A 23,596-nucleotide genomic window follows, 5' to 3' on the forward strand; every position below is an offset into this window, starting at 1 on the left:
CTTTTGTAGCCCGGAAGAGTTTGGGCTGCATTGGATTCTGGCTATTTGTTTCGTGGTGTTTATGTTGTGTTATGGTGCAGATGTTCTCCCAAAATGTGTTTGTCAATCTTGTTTGGTGTGGGTTCATAGTGTGGCGCAAATTTGTAACAGTGTTAAAGTTGTTTGTACGGCCACCCTCAGTGTGACCTGTATAGCTGTTGATTAAGTATGTCTTGCGGTCACTTCCGTGGGTCTGCAGAAGCTTCATACATTATGTGACTGGGCCGGCACACTGTTTGTTTGGTGGAAAAGCGGACGCAATGGCAGGTAGTAGAGGACGTTAAAGGCAGTGCCATCATGGCACGCCCTTAATACTGTTATCCGGGTGAAAACCGGGAGAAGGATTGCCCCGGGAGATTGTCGGGAGGGACACTAATATTCGGGTGTTTCCCGGAAACATCGCGATATTTGGCAAGTGTGTTGTTAGGGCGGGAAAGCCATTCAACGAAGGTGAATTCATTAAAAAGCGCATGCTAGATTTTTTTAAGAAATCTTTTCTTGAGGCCAGGTCTCACCCTGTTTCTGCATCCAGTGGCCCCCAGGGAAATTGAGTTTGAGATCCCTGCTCTAGACCGACCGAATTAGGAAACAATACTACTTCAGAATGTGACTGTACATGTTGGAAGTCATGTTTTTCTTCATTGAACCAGACCTCCCCAGTGCCTGTAGCACTCGTGCATGCTACCACCATACAATTCTCTTGCTAGCCACTTGTGCTACCAGCTGTTTAGACAATATTAACTAATTTTCAGTGGAGAGTTGATCGACACTGCTATACAAGCTCCACACTGACTGCTCCACCGTGTAATTTTTTAGTATTGTCCTTTAAAAAGATGTACTGTCATAAAAATGCTTGCAGAAATGTGAAGGACGATATAAGTAGGGATGTCTTAGAGCAATTTAGTTGAAAACTTTGCAAAGTGCCCTCATAAAATCTTAATGTCAAAGTCAAGTTTCTCAAATGAATGAATGAATGCAAGTCTCATTCACGCTTCTATTTGTTACCAGTGTATCACCGCAGCTTGGTCGCAGTGTGACATGCTGACATTCAGTCACAATTGATTAACCTTAAAACATGCGCCCTACCTGTAGCACAAGTGAACATGCTCAGTATTACAATAATTTCCCCCTAAAATCTCTCTGAGTGTGTTTTTTCATTAGTTGTCATCAGAACAAAATGTCACATGCTTCTCCAGCCTCACTTATCGGCTTTGACACGGCTCTGAATGATTTTTAATCAGGCAATGGAGCCCTCTCCGCTCTCTTGCGTGTTCAGAATTGTAATGACTTCAGCAATGGCGTGAATCAACAGCCCAGTCAATTTGATTCATTCAGAAAAAGCATGGCTGATTCTTAGACCTTTCAAGTTGGGCGGTGACACCGAGCCAATACTGCTTGAAACGGATGTCTGTGACGGCGACGATGTGTTACATCACACTATTAGATTCCATGCAAACCATTTCCTTGTCTTGCAAGAGCCCAGAATCATGCTGGCGGGATGACAGGGACGCCATTGTCTGAGTGTAATTTATCGGTTGTCAGTGGCAACAAGGAAAGCACAGTTTATCTGCCATATTACACTAATCCTATTCCAAATGCATCCACTTTGCATCCATCCAAGAAAACAGCTGGAGATTATATTACACATTGCATGCATCATAATCTAGGAAGGGACATGTCCAATCATTGTGACAATCAATCAACTATATGCATATTCTTCTCTGCCATCCAAGGTCCTTCGAGTGGTGCGCTTGATCAAGATCTCTCCCGCCTTGGAGGACTTTGTCTACAAGATATTTGGACCGGGCAAAAAGTTAGGCAGCCTGGTGGTGTTCACAGCCAGCCTCCTCATCGTCATGTCAGCCATCAGCTTGCAGATGTTCTGCTTCGTGGAAGAACTGGACCGCTTTACCACGTTCCCCAGGGTAAGAAACCACCCTTAATGTACCACAGCAGAAGGTAAAAGGCATGCTTCTAAAGTATTTTTTCTTTTATTAACAATTTTTGTTATTAAATCCGACTTGCTTTGCTTGTAAAATTAGAACTACTTTTTGCCTCAACCTTCACTCGAAGCGTGAGTGAAGAGTGCACTACCCACCTGATAAGTCCGAAAGAGAAAGAGACGGTGGTTGTAAGGGTACCTTGTCCCACCACTAGGTGGTGAAACAAAGCAGTTAAAATGGAGAAATGTATCCTGTTTATTGTACAGGGAGGCTATGACAGCTGTGACTCAACAAGTCGTTTGGTGGATAGTTTAAGAATTTGGTTCAGGGAATTATTGTCTTTGAAGAGACCCCATAAACTGTAAAGCCAACTTTTCTTACCTGTTGGTACCTGCGTTTGTGTATTTGGGGTCTCCGTAAGTCTTGAAAATTTGAAATCAAACCATGGGGAGAAGATATTTATGAAACAATCTTGCCTTATTTCATATACTATATTGCCAAAAGTATTTGGCCACCTACCTTGACTCACATATGAACTTGAAGTGTCATCCCATTCCTAACCTATAAGGTTCAATATGATGTCGGTCCTGCTTTTGCAGCTATTACAGCTTCAACTCCTGGTCGGGGTAGGGGCGGAGGCGTGGTTGGGGCGGTGGGCATAGTTAAGAGGGGAGGAGTATAATTCACCAACTCGAGTATTTCATATATATTTCATATATATATATATGTATGTATGTATATATATATATATATATATATATATATATATATATGTATGAAATACTTGACTTTCAGTGAATTCTAGCTATATATATTTATTTTATAATATATATAAATAAAATAAATAGTTGAATTTCCGGCGGCACCTATCAAATAAACATTAATAAAAACACAGATCTACTAACTGTACTGTGCTTGCTGGCTACTAAAAAAACAATAACAACACTTACCTTTCACTATTTGAGTAACCTTTGTTCTTCCATTTGCATACTGGCGAGCGATCTCCGAATCCAGGAACATATCCTTCACGGATTTGTTGTAGACATCCGCAAATGAGAACGGGATGTTGCTTCCAGCTATCAGCATAGCCATCTTTGTCTCAGCATAAGCTACACTATCGGGTCTCCATTTTGCGAGGTGGGCCATAATACTGGGTTGTGAACGATGCTGCGCTGCGGACGCTTTGTGCTTCGCTGAACGTTCATGACTGAGTATATCCGTTCGGCCACCGTGTTCAATGGAGAAGTCTGTTCTACAGAATTTACAGGCAACGTACCCCTTCTCTTCGAACTCTCCTGGATAAACTAAAATTCTTGTTTTCATTCGTTTTGGAACTTGCAAGAGTATTTCTTCATTTTGCTCGTCAACGGTGTAATATATTGGGTTGGAGTCAATAACCAGGCGACGTAATGAAGTTACGTCTCTTTATTGTGGGATTCAGAACAGACTCCCTAATGCATATGTTCCTTGACTGCACTTAAATGTAGAATATATGTAGAATATATTTATATTATTCATATATTTTATATTATATATAATATACAGTGCTTCACGGTGGCAGAGGGGTTAGTGCGTCTGCCTCACAATACGAAGTTCCTGCAGTCCTTGGTTCAAATCCAGGCTCGGGATCTTTCTGTGTGGAGTTTGCATGTTTTCCCCGTGAATGTGTGGGTTCCCTCCGGGTACTCCGTCTTCCTCCCACTTCCAAAGACATGCACCTGGGGATAGGTTGATTGGCAACACTAAATTGGCCCTAGTGTTTGAATGTGAGTGTGAATGTTGTCTGTCTATCTGTGTTGGCCCTGCGATGAGGTGGTGACTTGTCCAGGGTCTACACCGCCTTCCGCTCGATTGTAGCTGAGATAGGCGCCAGCTCCCCCCGCAATTCCAAAAGGGAATAAGCGGTAGAAAATGGATGGATGGATGGATATATATTATATTATTTACTGTATTATTGTCATTGTTTATTGTGAGCGAACTGTGGTGCTGAATTTCCCCCAGGGATCAATAAAGTACATTATATTCTATTCTATGTACAGTAGATGGCAGTATTGTCCTGTTTAAGAGGGTCACAACATTGCTGAGTCAGGCCCGCATGGAGCTGGAGGGGGCGTGGCCTCCAGCTCCGCCTGAATTTGGGGAAATTATCAGGAGAAATTTTGTCCCAGGAGGTTTTCGGAAGAGCCGCTGAATTTCGGGAGTCTCCCGGAAAATCCGTGAGGGTTGGCAAGTATGGTGCACAGTCATGTTGCAAGAGGAAGGGGCCTGCTCCAAACTGTTCCCACAAACTTGGGAGCATGGAATTGTCCAAAATGTTTTGGTATCTTGGAGCATTAAAAGTTCCTTACACTGGAACTAAGGGGCCAAGCTCAACTCCTGAAAAAGCCCCCCGCACCATGATTCCTCCTCCACGAAATTTCACACTCGGCACAATGCAGTCCGAAATGTACCGTTCTCCTGGCAACCTCCAAACACAGACTCGTCCATCAGATTGCCAGACAGAAAAGCGTGATTCATCACTCCAGCGAAGGCGTCTCCACTGCTCTAGAGTGCAATGGCCACGTGCTTTACACCACTGAGCTCCTTAGAGCAGCCCTTTCTTTCACAAATGTTTGTAGAAACAGTCTCCATGCCGAAGTGCTTGATTTTTATACACCTGTGGCCGGCCCAAATGATTAGGACACCTGATTGTCATCATTTGGATGGGTGGCCAAATAGTTTTGGCAATTAGGATATTTCATCCAAATGAGCCGTTTGGAATGTGTTCCCAGTTGTGACATTACACAAGTGTGACGTCAGCGGATATCTCGATATATGGAAAAATCTTACCCAAAGTTCTTTGCGCTAGTACGTCACTGTAATCTGACGTAGTAGTCAATAATTTCCCTACTTTTCTCTGTGCTCTTGTTGTGGGGCAGACTGACTCGTACATGCACATGCATCCTTCGCTGTTGCCATTTCTAATCAACCTATCCCCAGGTGCATGTTATTTGGAGTCCTGATATATTTATTATGTCAATATATATATTTATATACTGTATAACTTAATACACCACTGTACACACAAAAAAAAAGAATTGTATTCTGGGTATTTGTTCTGTCGTTTTTATGTTGTGTTATAGTGAGGATGTTCTCCTGAAATGTGTTTTTTCATTCTAGTTTGGTGTGGGTTCACAGTGTGGCGCATATTAGTAAGAGTGTTAAAGTTGTTTATATCACAACCCTCAGTGTAACCTGTATGGCTGTTGACCAAGTATGCCTTGCAGTAGCATATGTGTTCAGATAGAGGTCGCATCCAAAATGTGACTGGCCGGCACGCAGATAGCATGGTGAAAATCCTGCTGTGATGGCATATAGAAAGGGGGTTAGAGGCATTGTCCTCACGGCACGCCCTCAAAGCTGATGTCTGGGTGAAAATCGAAAAATGATTACCCGGGAGATTTATGATAGAGACATTAAAATTTGGAAATCTACCGGACTTCTCCGGGCGGTCGGCAAGTATGCGGCTAAGCCACATCAGAGTGGTCAAAGAGCCGCATGCGGCTCCGGAGCCGCGGGTTGCCAACCCCTGATGTATAATGTAGTAACAGACACGTTCATAACAATAAGTAATATGTTCAATATATATTTTCATAATTTTAATCATTTCCAGGACTGATTTCTTCCCGCGTAATGATTTCTGTTTCCGTTGCACCGCACATCTGACTTCTGGCAACATGTGTGTTGCAACTTCCGGAATCAAACACAACCTTATACTTTTGAAGCTAAATATACTGCTGCTTGTAGAAGCCAGCACGAAGCAAGTGTGAGACGTTGGAGCAGACGGAAGCAGGGAGAGGGAGATGAAAGCGATTTTTAAGTTATAAATATGGAACTTGGAGCCAAGCTATTTCAACATAAATGAACTGCTTACCAAAATTCAACAGGAAATGTCCCGAGCCAGCTGGACCAGACAAACAACCGTCAATCAAGTGAATCACTTTAATATTGATCATGATACACGCAACACTCCATGCGGATTAGTACAACTACCGTATGTACACTGTCTGGCTAGATCAGCTGTGTACAAACAAAACATGAAATGTGGGCTAATAATTTACAGATTCTGTCATATGATTATTGATGTACAGATCGGTGTCGTATCGCAGTGTTGTGCATTACAAACTCAAACGTGTTTCGTGTTGGAGAAGCCAGCTTATCTCTTGCTGCAGTTAGCTTTTACGACTAAAACCGAAGCACACCAATGTGTTACTACGTTAGAAAAAGAGTTCCTCAGTGTTCAAAAGACTGTTAAGTTGAAGTAACAGTGTAGTTTTCTTTTCAGTCCGGCCCGAATACTTGAGTGTGTCCTTTCAAGTGCTTGCCAAAAGAAAAGGTTGCACGATAGCGTCCAACCTTAAGGCCAGAAGAAAGCTTATATATTCATTTTGGAAAAACATAAGTAAATGGGTATGGGAAATAATTTATGTTAATTTATGGTGAATCCTAAATGAACCTAAAGCGTGGTAAGAGTAGATTTATCTATGTGGACAAGTTGCTCATGAGCAGATGTCACCTAAATATTGTGTTGTCATTCTTCCAATCTCTTCGCCTGTTCTGTGTGGCGTCTGCCCACACGTTTGTTATGTTTGTAATTGCTCTCCTCCTGGCAGACATGTAGCTTGTATCATCATTTGCAATTATTGGACTGTGGGAGTAAGAAGAGGTGGATAGGGGGAGAGGTTGTTATTAGTCCGAGAGAGGCTGAGAATAAGAAAGTGCAGGCGTGCCTCGGTGTACCAGCATCCTTTGACCTCCAGGTGCAGCAGATGATTATGTTGCTAAATCTCGCCATGGCAGCTTGGAGAGCTGAGAGGTGGTCAGGAGAAGCATTACATCCGCCTCCGTTTTCACCTTGTGTTGCACTCTATGGCCTGTTCCTAACCCCTTCTTGCATTCTCTCTGTCCTTTATTCTAGGCATTCATGTCCATGTTCCAGATCTTGACCCAGGAGGGCTGGATAGATGTCATGGACCAGACCCTGGTAGCAGTGGGTCACATGTGGGCTCCAGTAGTTGCCATTTACTTCATCCTTTACCATCTGTTTGCTACCCTGGTGAGAATCTTCATGGATGAGTTTATTTTATACCTGTCATGTTGCTTGTCTGTAGCTCTAATGCTATTGAGCTGTTTGTCCATGCTTATCTCCACAAGTGTGTAGCTCCATTAAGCACTATCGTGTACTGTATCCACTTTTTACATTTACACATGCCCAATACAAAAATCCCTATTTTAAGATGTGTAGCGAACCAACATCTTTGTTTTTTAACTGTCCTATAAGACAGTGCTTTTTTGGGGACAAGGTTCCTAATTATGAAAAATACAACTCACTATAACGCTGAATTAGTGGGAGCCCTGGGCTTGTTTCTTTGCAATGAAATGCTGATGGAAATCAGCCTTTGACTACAATCTGTCACATTTATATTTGATATGTTCATTAATGTGCATTGTATCATGTCACAAAGTTATAACAAATGGCAACTTCCTATGTGCAGTTTTATTGTATCTATAAATAAGTTTATTGGTGTGTTTAGTGCAAAGGTGTCAAACTCAAGGCCAGCGGGCCAGATCTGGCCATCCACAGCATTTTATATGGCCCCGTAAAAGCCTAGAAATAATATGTGTCAATAAAGTACATTATATATTCTTTCTTTACTTTCTTATTTTCTTACTAAAAGTTTTAGGTTTTTTCTAGTGTGACAGGGAAAAAAATAATGTCCAATATTGCAACAAATATTTTATTATCAAACTTTGTTGGTTTCGAAGCAAGTTATCCATCAAATTGCACACTATAAAAATGACCAATAGATTTTACTGTAAAATTTAGGGAGGTTTTTTTTTTACAGCATTTAACTGTAAGAACGACCAATGTTTGTTTTTTACAATAAAATTCAGTCGACTGAGCTGTCAGTTTTGTTTTTTATAAAATACACGGTTGATGATTTTATGGTACCACATTTTTATGGTAAAAAACTGGCAGCTGAGTTGCCACAATAAAATTAATCAGCGGTAATGTATTTCTATTTACAGTAATATGTTGTAAAATAATAATAATAAAATATATATTGCTCGGTTGGTAGAGCGGCCGTGCCAGCAACTTGAGGGTTGCAGGTTCGACCCCCGCTTCCGCCATCCTAGTCACTGCCTTTGTGTCCTTGGGCAAGACACTTTACCCACCTGCTCCCAGTGCCACCCACACTGGTTTAAATGTAAAAATTAGATATTGGGTTTCACTATGTAAAGCGCTTTGAGTCACTAGAAATAAAGCGCTATATAAATATAATTCACTTCACTTCACACCATATATTTTACGGTAAGAGTCCGGCAACTAAGCTGCCAGTTTTTTCTGTAAATATAGTGGTCAAATCCACAAATTTGTTTTACTCTTTACGTAAAATTAAAAAAAATATTTAAATTCACAAATTCAAATTCATGAGTTATTTACTGTTACAAGTGGCCCTCTACTGTCAGCCATGACTGCGGTGTGGCCCTCAATGAAAACAAGTTTGACATCACTGGTCTAATGGGACAGGCCAAAGTTAAGTTGGAGAAAATGCAGTTCTTTAGAAATTATTTCATGTTTCTCTCCGGTCCGGTAGCAAATGCTTTACGGATCAGTGGTCGGGGACCACTGCTCTAACCTTTTTGACCTTGGGGACCAACTTTTCCACTACAAAGAGTGTTCCTACCAGCCCACAGGCCAAAGAGAAAGAGCATAGGCATTTGAGGGAACCCCTCAAAACCTGTTGTCACCCCGGCTGGTCGTTTGGTAAAAGTGCATCCAGTTCCAGAAATAAAAAGAACCGAGTGGATGAGGAGGAAAAAGGTGACAGACACTCAACTATTGTCATTCCATATGTATCAGGTCTATCTGAGACACTCAGAAGAATGTTTAACCAACACAACATCACAGCACACTTCATAACCAAGCAACACCCTGAGACAGAGACTGGTGCATTCTTAAGACCAAACACCGCACACCCACAAAAACAATCTGCTATATGCTATCCTGTGTAATGATGAAGGCACTGATTCATATATTGGAGAAACAAAACAACCACTAAGCCAGGGGTCGGGAACCTTTTTGGCTGAGAGAGCCATACAAGCCAAATATTTTTAAAAGTATTTCCATAAGAGCAATATAATTTATTTTTTTTTAACACTGAATACAACTATATGCGTGCATTTTTAAGAAAAACCAACATTTTTAGAGTAGAATAAGTCTCGTATTCTTTTTAATAACATTGTTATTCTGAGGCTAACCAAAAATAAATAAAATAATTATTTCCATTAATGATACTTTTTGAACAGGTGCGGTAGAAACCGGATGGATGTATGAAAATGCATGAGAATGTTTCATATTTTGAACGTTATTTTTGACACTGTGATTACCAGCGGAATTATTCATTACTTATCGCGTTAAGCAATGTCAGTTAAGATTTATCTGAGAGCCAGGTGCAGTCATCAAAAGAGCCACATCTGGCTCTAGAGCCATAGGTTCTCTACCCCTGCACTAAGCCAACGCATGGCACAGCATCGACGGGCGAACTCTTCAGGCCGAGACTCAGCTGTCTACCTGCACCTCAGTGGGAAACAGCACTTCTTTGAGAACACAAATGGACTGCGAGGACGAATGGTACAAAAGAGGAGTGAGAGAAGCTATCTATGTCAAGGTTGAAAAACCATCCCTGAACAGAGGAGGTGGTCTGCGAGAACACCTGTCTCCCACATACAACTCTGTCCTTTCGACCATTCCTAAAAGACTCTACAATTTAGCCTACAACAAATAACAGGAGTTAGGAACATTCTGGTCACAGAAGGTGACCAGAATGCCATGTGTGCCTTTTGTTTACAACTGAATGGAATGCTTAAATGGGGGATTCCGACTATTTTGGACTTGTGGTAGTCGATCCACAGCGATCGTTCTACCCCACAATACCTCAATGCTAACAATATTAGGATTGCTCGTTTGTATTAAAACAGTTGTTTTTCTCCTTCTGATAGGGTGAAACCATCCTTGTCCGGGCATCCTTGCCTCATGGTTTTGGAGTATAAATATTTGGAGTTTTGGCACCAGTTGCTGGAGAGATCTAAGCAATATAGGTCTATGAGTACAAACTGATTAAGCCTACTCGGATGAGCAGCGAAACATCTTCTAAGACAAACCAAACAGTCCAGTTGCGATCGACTGAATGCCCTTAGATATTTTCCTTAAAGGCCTACTGAAATGCGAATTTCCTTTATTAAACGTGGATAGCAGGTCCATTCTATGTGTCATACTTGATCATTTCGCGATATTGCCATATTTTTGCTGAAGGGATTTAGTAGAGAACATCCACGATAAAGTTCGCAACTTTCAGTGCTAAGACAAAAGCCCTGCCTCTACCGGAAGTCGCAGACGATGACGTCACAGGTGTGGGGGCTCCTCACATATTCACATTACTTATAATGGGAGCCTCCAGCAAAAAGTGCTATTTGCACCGAGAAAACGACAATTTCCCTATTAATTTGAGCGAGGATGAAATATTCGTGTTTAAGGATATTGATAGCGACGGACTAGAAAATATAAAAAATAAAAAAATAAAAATAAAAGTTTAAAAAAAAAACGCGATTGCATTGGGACGGATTCCTATGTTTTTAGACACATTTAGTAGGATAATTCTGGGAAATCCCTTATCTTTCTATTGTGTTGCTAGTGTTTTAGTGAGTTAAATAGTACCTGATAGTCGGAGGTGTACGTCCACGGGTGTCTTAACGCGTAGTGTCTCAGGGGAGTCGACGGCAGCTATGGACGGGGCAAACACAGCTTTTCTCCGGTAAGAAGGCTAAAGCTTCCCAACTCCATCTTTCTACTTTGACTTCTCCAAAATTAATTGAACAAATTGCAAAAGATTCAGCAACACAGATGTCAAAAATACTGTGTAAATATGCCGTTAAAGCAGATGACTTTTAGCTGTGTGTGTGCGTAGCGCTCATACTTACTAAAAACCCGTGACGTCTTGCGTACACGTCATCATTACACAACGTTTTCAAGATGGAACTCCTGGGAAATTTAGTAAACTAAAAAGGCCGTATTGGCATGTGTTGCAATGTTAATATTTCATCATTGATATATAAACTATCAGACTGCGTGGTGGGTAGTAGTGGGTTTCAGTAGGCCTTTAATGAGTAACTAACAAAAAAAATAGACCAAAAACAAATGTCCGCTGCAGAGGATGTTGGTTTTCTTTTACATTATTTTGAAAGGAACCGTGTTTGGTAAAGTGTGTCTTTTGAATCAGCCAAGACAAAATACAACAGTTAAAGCAAGCAAACAGCTGCTTAAGGTTTGTTTTATCATAATGAATTTAGTTAGCTATTTAATGCCCCCTCTTCAAGCTTTAATTAGCAGCAGACATTTTAGGGTTTGGTCTTCTCAAAATGGGAAAACATTACTCAGACCTCTTCATCCCAACAAGTGGCTAATACAATTACAGAGGGTAATTGCGCTTATTTATGCTAAAGTCTCAAATTCCCTGGGAATAATAAAATGTGTTAATTTCTCCCTTTCTGTGGCCTTCTAGATTCTTCTCAGTCTTTTTGTGGCCGTCATATTGGATAATCTTGAGCTGGATGAGGACTTGAAGAAGCTCAAACAGGTAGGAGACTCATTTCTTATGTGTTCTCTCAATTTTACCACCTGTCATTCCCCTGCTCGTCGCAATATTTTATTCAAGAGCCAAGTGTTTTTCTGGTGCCAGCTTGGCAACACTGACAGAACTGAATAATGTATTCACGTGTGGGCCGAGCTGCTCTCACCCCTATACTGTACTGTACTTCCCCTCCAGAGGGTTGAGCAAGTGGGCAGAGCTAATTAGTAGTAAGGAGTGCATTCGTTCTCACCGCTGTGGTGCTCAACAAGCCAACTTCAAGAAGATATTCATTGGTTCCTCTGTAAATTATTGTCATCTCTCAGATTAACTGGAAAAGTGCTGCCATTTGAGAATGTTACTGGAAAAATGACTTTTGACCTTTCTTATTCTCAAGCATTTAAGGCAGCGTAGCCACCAATTGAGTTGAGTTCTGTCTCTCTCTCTCTCCCGCTCTCTTTTTCTATATGTATACGTACTGTTTATACACACACACACACACACACACACACACACACACACACACACGCATACGCATACGTATATAGGCTGTATAGGCCAAAAGTTTGGACACACCTAATTTCAAAGCATTTTTTTTTTTTTTTATGTTTATGACTATTTACATTGAAGATTGTCACTGAAGGCATCAAAACTATGAATAAACACATGTGGAGTTATGTACCTAACAAAAATAGGTAAAATAATTGAAAACATGTTTTCTAGTCTAGTTTCTTCGAAATCAATCAATCAATCAATGTTTATTTATATAACCCTAAATCACAAATGTCTCAAAGGACTGTACAAACCATTACGACTATGACATCCTCGGAAGAACCCACAAAAGGGCAAAGAAAACTCACACCCAGTGGGCAGGGAGAATTCACACCCAGTGGGACGCCAGTGACAATACTGACTATGAGAAATCTTGGAGAGGACCTCAAATGTGGGCAAATTTTTAGTGTTGCCAATCAACCTATCCCGAGGTGCATGTCTTTGGAGGTGGGAGGAAGCCGGAGTACCCGGAGGGAACCCACGCATTCACGGGGAGAACATGCAAACTCCACACAGAAAGATCCCGAGCCTGGGTTTGAACCCAGGACTGCAGGACCTTCGTATTGTGAGGCAGATGCATTAACCCCTCTGCCACCGTGACCTGTACTATATATATATATATTTACAATTCAGGAGCTACGATTCGACCAAAAATCGATTATTTCACATGCAGTCTTAGTAGATCAACATGCCTACCAATAGTACAAAAACCCAAAACCAGGGAAGTGAGCACATTTTGTAAATCGTAAATAAAAACAAAATATAATGATTTGCAAATCATTTTATACTCATATTCAATTGAATAGACTGCAAAGACAGGATCTTTTTTAATGTTCCAACTGAGAAACTCATTTACTTAGAATTTTATGGCAGCAACACATTGCAAAAAAGTTGTCACAGGGGCATTTTTACCACTGTGTTACATGGCCTTTCCACTTAGTAAACGTTCGGGAACTGAGGAGACCAATTTTTGAAGGTGAATTATTTCCCATTCTTGCTTGATGTACAGTTTAAGTTGTTCTACACTCCGGGGTCTCCGTTGTGGTATTTGACGCTTCGTAACGTGCCACACATTTTCAATGGGAGACAAGTCTGGACTACAGGAAGGCCAGTCTAGTACCTGCACTCTTTTACTACGAAGTAACACTTGCAGAATGTGGATCGGCATTGAGTTGCTGAAATAAGCAGGGGAATCCATGAAAAAGACGTTGCTTGGATGACAATACATGTATATGTTGCTCCAAAACCTGTATGTACCTTTCAGCATTAATGGTGCCTTCACAGATGTGTAAGTTACCCATGCCTTGGGTACTAATGCACCCCCATACCATCACACATGCTGGCTTTTGAACTTTGCGCTTTTAACAGTCAGGGTGGTTATTTTCCTCTTTGGTCAAGAGGACACGACATCCACAGTTTACAAAAATTATTTGAAATGTGGACTCGTCAGAACACTTTTACACTTTGCATCAGTCCATCTTAGAAGAGCTTGGGCCCTGCGAAGCGGCGGCGTTTCTGGGTGTTGTTGATAAATGGCTTTCACTTTGCATAGTAGAGTTTTAACTTGCATTTACAGATGTAGCGACAAACTGTAGTTACTGACAGTGGTTTTTTGAAGTGTTCCTGAGCCAATGTGGTGATATCCTTCACACATGAATGTCGATTTTTGATGCAGTACCTCCTGAGGGCTCAAAAGTCACGGGTATTGCCGCTTAAGTGTAGTGATTTCTCCAGATTCTCTGAACCATTTGATGAAATTAAATGAAAAAGAAGAAGAATTATGAGAAGCACTTTCAACCTTATTGAAAATAAGATATTCTTCATCTCCGTATGTTAATAATGACTGAAATAATTAATTACATATTACAAAACTGTTGTATTACTCATTCACGGATGTCATTTTACTATATTACTATAAAGAAGGTCAGTAAATGAATGTATATATTTGTAAACGCTCTGACGTGGGAAAGGGGTAGGATTAAATAAGCTTTGCTTCTTCCTACTCCTTTTCGGACATGATGTAATGTGAAATAATATGAAATTGTTTGATATATTATGTTGTAAGTATGTTCATGTTCGATATAAACTAGGAAAGAAAGAAATTATGGACCGTAGCTGTTGAAATCTTTAAATTCCTTGCAATAGCTTGTTGAGAAATGTTGTTCTTAAACTGTTGGACAATTTGCTCACGCATTTGTTCACAAAGAGGTGACCCTCGCCCCATTCTTGTTTGTAAATGACTGAGCATTTCATGGAAGCTGCTTTTATACCCAATCACAGCACCCACCTGTTCCCAATTAGCCTGTTGACCTGTGGGATGTTCCAAATAAGTGTTTGGTGAGCATTCCTCAACTTTTCAGTCTTTTTTTCCACTTGTGCCAGTTTTTTTAAACATGTTGCAGGCATCAAATTCCAAATGAGCTAATATTTGCTAAGTTTACCAGTTCGAACATTAAGTATCTTGTCTGTGCAGTCTATTCAATTGAATATAGGTTGGAAAGGTTTTGCAAATCATTGTATTTTGTGTTTATTTACCATTTACACAATGTGCCAACTTCACTGGTTTTGGGTTTGTTTATGGATTTATTTTTTTTAACTTTGCACACGCTATTTATCACTTGTTATCTGGGATCCTAAAAGATCAGGGCTTAAGCGTGTAGCCGCATTGGCTACCACGGTATTGTTTGGTGCTTGTAGTAAATCTTGCCCTAACATCACACAATCCCCGTCATGCTCTACATACTTGTGGAATATTAGTTGGAAAAACCAGTTAAACATATCAGCTCCACTTGGATGCTATTGTCTTACGCTTCCATCCGTGAAAGACCTCAGGAACTGTGTGTGTGTTTGTGCGTGCGTGCGTGCGTGCGTGCGTGCTTGTGTCACATTGAAATAGAAATTTATATGTGCAGTTAAGCTTAAAGCAATAAAGCTTACCTGCACAATTATGCATGCTTCCAGTGAACCATTCACCAAGTCATTTCCTGTATCTTTTTCTAAAGGAAAAAGAAAGTCTTATAATTATGTTTTTTTTTGTAGTGTTATAATACAGCAGTATAACTAATCTCCAATAAGAAATATTCAAGTTAATGATACACAACATCCGTCACTCTAGAGTGCTTCCTCTCATATGCGCTGAGAATTTTGCTGCACTCGCAAGCGGCCACAAGTTTGACTGGTGCAACTTGGGAGATTTTTCTTCAAGTGTAATAGGTCAGCGTCACACTGAGTCTACATTCCTGCAGCATCAGTCGATCCTCATAGAGCACTTGTGAGTCATGCCCTATTAAAAATGCACACCTTAGAGGCCAAAGAGCCTGCTTGGCTGCAGGTATTTGCAGAGTCACCACCTTATGACTCACAGCCCAAAATAAAACCAACACGGACCCCATCAAATAAAAGCACTTTGTGACAGAAAAAGAGAAACATGCTTGCAGTTTGTGAAGGCTTTTTGAAATGACACAAATGCTACTTTATTGTTTAAATAATAAAGTTGCGGTAAAATCACAGTATCTCCACACTCCATGTTGCTGATACATAGTGGCCTAGTGGTTAGAGTGTCCGCCCTGAGATCAGTAGGTTGGGAGTTCAAACACCGGCCGAGTCATACCAAAGACTATAAAAAATTTGGACCCATTGCCTCCCTGCTTGGCACTCAGCATCAAGGGTTGGAATTGGGGGTTAAATCACCATAAATGATTCCCGGGTGCGGCACCGCTGCTGCCCACTACTCCCTTAACTTCCCAGGGGGTGATCAAGGGGAAGGGTCAAATGCAGAGGACAACTTTCACCACACCTAGTGTTTGTGTGACAATCATTGGTACTTTTGTTTTTTAATAACATTGCTATTCTGAAGCTAACCAATTAGAAATAGGTGCTGTAGAAAATGAATGGATGGATTAAAATGCATGGGAATGTTTTATATTTTGAACCTTATTTTTAACACTGTGATTACCTGTGAAATAAGCAATGTTAGCTACGATTTATCTGAGAGCCAGATGTGGTCATCAAAAGAGCCACATCTGGCTAGAGAGCCATAGGTTCCCTACCCCTGCACTATTCTCTTAGGTCAGATATCCAATTTGTTCTGATTTAGCAAAAACATTTTTGTTGTTTGCTGTTGGGCTGGGCGATATATTGAGTTTGTAATATATATCGATATATTTTTAAACAAGATATGAATCAAGAAAGTGGGCTTCACGGTGGTAGAGGGGTTAGTGCGTCTGCCTCACAATACGAAGTTCCTGGAGTCCTGGGTTCAAATCCAGGCTAGGGATCTTTCTGTGTGGAGTTTGCATGTTCTCCCCATGAATGCGTGGGTTCCCTCCGGGTACTCCGGCTTCCTCCCACTTCCAAAGACATGCACCTGGGAATAGGTTGATTGGCAACACTAAAAATTGGCCCTAGTGTGTGAATGTGAGTGTGAATGTTGTCTGTCTATCTGTGTTGGCCCTGCGATGAGGTGGCGACTTGTCCAGGGTGTACCCCGCCTTCCGCCCGATTGTAGCTGAGATAGGCGCCAGCGCCCCCCGTGAACCCAAAAAGGGAATAAGCGGTAGAAAATGGATGGATGGATAAATCAAGAAAATATTGTAATATCGATATAATTTATTTCACGTTAAAATGACCAAACACCGCTTATTTGTTGTTTTCCTTGTTTCTCCCCCGCTTCCCACTCCGTCTCATGGGCTACTAAATCCCTCCCCCTCCTCCTTCCAAGACGTACTTACACGTAAAAAAAACATCCATGATTGGTTGGTTGTTTACTATGATGAGTCACGATTGGTTGAGATTAAGGCAAAACTTTAGGGACAGGCAAAATAGGGCGCCAGGAACCAGGAAGTGAAATCACAACAGAAATTCCAAATAATGACGAGCGAGTTGTAGAAGAGAAGAGGGAATATTCAAGCGGACCATTTATATATTTAAAAAAACTATTGGAAGATGGCAGAGAGATTCTCTTCCTTAGATGTTTCTTGTAACAATGTAGACGACGTCCAGGAAACCCACCATGCGTCTACTTATGCGTCTGGATAAAACATTCTTTTGAGTTGTTTAACCATGTTAGCCCAAATCAAAACTGTTCTCCATTTGCAAGAAATTCCGCCAAAAATATACGGCGAAGGGAGGAAGATCATAGCCGCACAACCAAGTCACGTCACTTAATTGGTGCTGACCAGAACCGTACGTTTGTGACAGTCCATTACATCGTCCACTAGGAATTAAAAAGTGCCTGCACGCAAATCTATTTTTTATCTGAGTTTGATACATTTTGTATGATTTGCACAGCTATGTTATTTATTTTACGTAGAAAGAACATTTTTCTATTAAATTTACGTTATGTAATTCTGTGCTACTTAAACAGTTTATTTTCTGTGCTGTTAATACCCGTCTTGACTAACTGGTTAATAAAAGTGTTTACAGTACAGTTGTCATTCACTTCAATTTCATTCAATCTTGCTCAAAATGTAATATATTTAAATGTATACTTTCACCGGGAAATATATCGAGCTATATATTGAATATCGAGTTTAAGTAAAAATATATCGAGATATACTTTTTTGTCCATATAGCCCAGGTCTAGTTTTTTGTAGGGAAACAACAAAATATAAATAATCTGTTCCAGGGTCTGGAACAGTCACTATGGTCAACTACCATCAAATGTACACACAATGTTGTCAACTTTTTTGACCGTCATACAACTGTAAAAATAAATCTAGCGCTTTGCAATAAAACTGTAACATGTCAAAGAAACATTTTTTAAATCTTTCCATTTGATGAAACCTGACTGAAGGCCTACAATTACAATACAACGGTGGTGGCGAGCGCTTTCTTGTATGCCGTGGCTTGCTGGGGCAGCGGGCTGAGAGTGAGGGACGCAAACAGACTGGACAAGTTGGTAAAGAAGGCCAGTAACGTGGTGGGAGTGGAGCTGGACTCTCTGGCGGTGGTGTCAGAGAGGAGAAGTCTAGCAAAACTCCTAGCCATTATGGACAACACCTCCCACCCACTACACTCGGACCTTGAAGAGAGAATGAGCACGTTCAGTGGAAGGCTCAGACTCCCAAAATGTAACACGGAATGACACGGGAGGTCCTTCATTCCGACAGCAATAAGACTGTACAATGCATATGTTCCTTCTTGACTGCACTTAAATGTAGAATACATTTATATTATTCATATATTATATATATAATATGTGTCATATATTATATATATAATATGTGTCATATATTATTTATTATTATTATTGTTTATTGTGAGCGAACTGTGGTGCAGAATTTCCCCCAGGGATCAATAAAGTACTTTCTATTCTTTATATTCTATTATTTTCTATTCTATTCTATTCTATTCTATTCTATATAATCACAGCAGTTTGATGATTCTGTGTGTCTACATTAAAACATTCTTGTTCATACTGCATTAATATATGCTCATTTTAAACTTTCATGCAGAGAGGGAAACCACAACTAAGTCAATTGACCAAAACTGTATTTATTTAACATTTATTAAGCAGTGGCACACACACTCATGTCATTTCCAAAACAGAAAGTGCAAGATTGTCAGAGACATTTTAAAGCAAGCTATAAGTGCACTTTTGTGAATGATATCACCAAGAAAAAATTTCAAAACAAAACTAAATTAAAGTGTACTTTTTGTACAAAACGCCACTATAATAGTTTAAAACAAATAAAGTGCACTTTTATGCATGATGTCACACAAGATATTTCAATAACTGTCAAATAAAAATGAGCTGCATAATAGGTTCCTGTGGACGTTATCTCCTCCTGTTGTTGACTTTTTTTTTCATACCGTGTTGATTCGGAAATGGGGTTGCATCGGCATTTTGTTGGTGTGGCACCGGCCGGAGATGTTGACATGCAGAGTTTCAAGCACTCCTCGTTCTCTAGCGGGTGACTTTTCAAATGATGCTACATTAGCAATGCTGCTACTTTGTTTAGCAACGCTTTTGCCTCATAAATGTTGAACATATTCCCACTTGAAGCCAAATCACTGCCGGACGAGGGATCCCATACTGTTTCTCTTGGTAAATAATTCTTCTTCCTTCATTTGTTACCAAATTCACACCTTCTCTCTGTCTTATTACCACACGCACCTCACCGCTTGCATCACACTTAACGTTACCATGTCTCCACCTCTTTGTCCTGCGGGAGCGTCTGACGTTGCACACGTGATGTGTGTAAGAAGGTGTGCTTGTTTAAGTCTCTGTGAGAAGGAGATACAAGAAAGAGTGGGAAACGCATGCAGTGTAATGCCCGCAGCTAAAAGCAACTGTGTGGGAATGTATACTCAAATATCACGATATAGTCATGTTCTATATCTCACAGAGACAAACCTAGCCCTGATTTAAATGTTCTGCCTGTCATTAATAAATAAACCAAGAAAAGTTCTTTGTAGATGAATGTTTTTTTTTTAGACTCATTCAGTCAAATTGTGCGATCTCCAACAGCACGCCTGATAATCTCTAATGGCACAGTAATGTGCCACGGCGCAGTAGTTGGGAATCACTGCAAGTGTTGCTACTCTGAGCTGAAAATTATCAAATCTGGCACAATTGAATCCCTTTAACCTTAGAGGAAAATTTTATTTAAAACATTTGTACGCACGTAAAACATTTAAAACCCTTAGCATATCAGTATGTGGAATTAAATGATGGATCAAGCAAATTAATCAAACGAAGCCCCAATATGATTAAGTTGAAGAGACTGTTCAAATTACAAGTATTCACAAAGTACAAAGAACAAATATGATGAACATTTTACACCTTTTTTTTGAGATAATGATTATTTATGTAATTAATGTGTTTACTTACTCTGGGTATATTGTTTATTTATTCACTGTTCTGTTATAAACAGAGAACAATGAAATAGGTTAAAATTGCTATGGTATGAAAAGGGTTAGGATTAAATAATCTCTGCTTCTTCCTACTCCTTTTCGGACGTTCTGTAACGAAACAACTGGAAATATGTGTTGCATCACATTGTATCGTATGCATGTTTGAAATGAATTAAAACTGAAACTGAACTGAACTACAGAGTAGTTTTGGAATTTACTCATTAAACGGACACATTGGAAGTGTCAGAATGTTGCCACACCCATCCATCCATCCATTTTCTACCGCGTATTCCCTTTGGGGGCACTGGTGCCTATCTCAGCTACAATCAGGCGGAAGGCGGCGTACACCCTGGACAAGTCGCCCTCATCGCAGGGCCAACACAGATAGACAGACAACATTCCCACTCCCATTCACACACTAGGGCCAGTTTAGTGTTGCCAATCAACCTATCCCCAGGTGCATGTTTTTGGAGGTGGGAGGAAGCCGCAGTACCCTGAGGGAACCCACGCATTCACGGGGAGGACATGCAAACTCCACACAGAAAGATCCCGAGCCCGGGATTGAACCCTAGACTACTCAGGACCTTTGTATTGTGAGGCAGACACACTAACACCTCTGCCACCGTGATTGCATTTAAACCAACATAGCTAAAGACAAGTTTCTGTTATTGAGTTAATATATCAAGATATTTCATTTTCTTTTCTAACTCCATGCAGAGAATCAACAGAGAGACAGAAAGACGACACAACCACGCTGTTGATACTGTTACGTGATTGTCTTTTAGCGTGTCCGTCAGTGAATACTGTTAACTAGGGGTGTAACGGTACCTGTATTTGTATTGAACCGTTTCGGTACAGGGGTTTCGGTTCGGTGCGAAGGCGTACCGAACAAGTTTCCACACGGACATATTTGAGGCATTTAAGAAACTCTGCCCTGACAGCCCCGCAAAAGAGGACATGTCCGGTGAAAAGAGGACATTTGGTCAGTCTATCCTAGCCCGGTCGCTGCTAGCATGCTAGCAAAAGAGGACATGTCCAGTGCTAGCAGCGATCGGGCTAGGATAGACTGACCATACGTCCTCTTTTCACCAGACATGTCTTCTTTTGCGGGGCTGTCCGGGCGGAGTTTCTTAAATGCCTCAAATGTCCGGCATTTTGAATGAAGGTTGCGTGTATTAACAATGTACCTTCAGGGTTAAGAAGGGGTTAAAAACAAAACAAATTGTGCAGGCAGCAGCATTAGTGAAGGAGGGGCAGAGACAGAGAGACCGAGAGAGTTATGATAAATGCGCATGTGTCTCCAGGCTCTGCTTTTTACCCATAGATTTATCAGATTAAATTTTTTATTATCTATAGCAGGGGTGTCAAAAGTGTGCCCTGGAGGCCATTTGCGGCCCACAGCTAATGTTTTAAAGGCCCACGACACATTCTAAAAATACTGTTAAAATAAACAAAAACATATCAATATCATATCAAAAGTGAAATTAAAAAGTTTGAAGGTTAAATGTAATTTAGAAAAAGTTGCAATGTTGACTAATAAAACAAAGCTGTTTTTTTTTTCTTTCAAACTGTCATTGCTCAAAACATAATATTGAATCAAAATCAATGTTATTATGAATTATGGACCTATCCAAGGTTCCCATTACTTCAAATCAAATATTCCAGTAAGAAAAATATTTTTGGTGGAAGATTTAGCAAATTTGGTAATTAAATAACCAGGAAAATTATATTTTGTTGTTTTCTTACTGTACCGAAAATGAACCGAACCGTGACCTCTGAACCGAGGTACGTACCGAACCGAAATTTTTGAATACCATTACACCCATACAGTAAACTGATTGGCTGTTAGTATGTCCTTCCAATTGTTCAGTGACCCTTCCTGTTTACTATTTTCTGGGTTCCCCCAAAAATTTTGATTGATAATTTCTAGTTTCTTCCGACCAAAAAATATAAATATATATTGAATATTTTATTAAGCATGTTTTATATTGCAGGGTTCCCCTTAATGTAATATAATTGAATGTGTCGCACCGCCACAGCATTTTAAGAACCGCCACACCTTGAAAATAATGGCTTTTTATTTGTATTTTTACTTGAAAACAAATTAAAATAATATAAGTGAAGGGAATTATATTCATACAGCACTTTTCTCTAGTGACTCAAAGCGCTTTACATAGTGAAACCCAATATCTAAGTTACATTTAAACCAGTGTTGGTGGCACTGGGAGCATGTGGGTAAAGTGTCTTGCCCAAGAACACAACGGCAGTGATTAGGATGGCGGAAGCGGGAATCAAACCTGGAACCCTCAAGTTGCTGGCACGGCCACTCTAGCAACCGAGCTATGCCGATCAGAACATATTGTAGTCCTGCGATGATGTGACGACTTGTCCAGGGTGTACTCTGCCTTCCGCCCGAAAACAGCTGGGATAGGCTCCAGCACCCCCGTGACCCAGAGATGGACAAGGGCTAGAAAATGGATAGATGGATAATGTATTGTAGCCCCCAGAAGAAATTACACAATGTCTGATGCTATTTTTAACATTTATTACTAATCTTATAATAACGAACAACGGTACAATTCCAACAGGTTTTAACATCCCGTGTACACACTTTCGCTTCTGTGACTCAAGTCTGCACTTTCCCACCGGACACAAAACAACACTTCCTAATTCTCCGCCAATTAACTTTCAGGCACGGACAGTGGGTTTGCAAACATGGGAAAAACTGACATTAAATCCAAACCACCCGGACATTAAACATTACCACCAGCACGTTGTTATAGTGTGAATGGATGTATACAGTATAGCCTATTATTTGCACACTATTGACAAGTGATGTACCGAAAATTCGACTACCGAAAAAATACTGCGATTAACAACAACAGTGTTGCCAAACTCCAGTATAAACAAGACATACTCCTTTTTGTGGAGCGATGTCAGCATGTCTACGATGTGGACGTTACCGTATTAACCTGTGGACAGCAATCTACGAAATCTACAAATATTAAGAGGACCGTGGCGGCTTTTAAGAAGATAAATTTCAACCGGAGCAACGCCAAGCAAGTGTGATATCGAGGTACAGAAGTTAACACGACTACATTTTACAATAACACCTGAAGAATATTAGATTTGTTGCTAGTAGTTTTTAATTCAAACAAAGTCATAAAAAGTCTCTATAATGACACTTGAAAAATTGTCAAAGTACATCATTGCACAATAGAAAATTTGGCAAAACGATATAAAAATATGTTTTAATAAAAATTCATAATCACATGTATGTATAAATATCTTTAGCCTTTTCATCCAATCCAATCGACTTTATTTATACAGCATCTTTTAGAAAACAACAATGCACAGGAGTTAAAACACACATTTAGAAGCAGGATAAAAATAAGAAGAGTCAATTGTAAAAAACACTAGTGAAAAATGTTCTTTTTAAGAAAATCATAGCAAATTAGGCAAATTATTCGAAGACATCATGATGACCACGCCATGACCACGCCCCCACCGCGACATATATCTTGGCAGTCTGGGGAA

General features: G+C 40.3%; 1 protein-coding gene across 5 annotated transcripts in view; it reads left to right on the plus strand.

The window, feature by feature from the left end:
* Nucleotides 1–23,596, plus strand: part of nalcn (sodium leak channel, non-selective) — a 214,852-nt gene that overhangs the window by 100,529 nt on the left and 90,727 nt on the right. For all 5 annotated transcript variants that reach the window (XM_061879749.1, XM_061879750.1, XM_061879751.1 and 2 more), the window contains exons 14-16: nucleotides 1,773–1,964; nucleotides 6,940–7,077; nucleotides 11,585–11,659. In XM_061879749.1, coding sequence (XP_061735733.1) covers nucleotides 1,773–1,964; nucleotides 6,940–7,077; nucleotides 11,585–11,659 — 405 coding nt within the window. The remainder of the gene's footprint in view (nucleotides 1–1,772; nucleotides 1,965–6,939; nucleotides 7,078–11,584; nucleotides 11,660–23,596) is intronic.

This window comes from Nerophis ophidion, linkage group LG19 (assembly GCF_033978795.1).
Source record: "Nerophis ophidion isolate RoL-2023_Sa linkage group LG19, RoL_Noph_v1.0, whole genome shotgun sequence".
NCBI classification, from domain to species: Eukaryota; Metazoa; Chordata; class Actinopteri; order Syngnathiformes; family Syngnathidae; genus Nerophis; species Nerophis ophidion.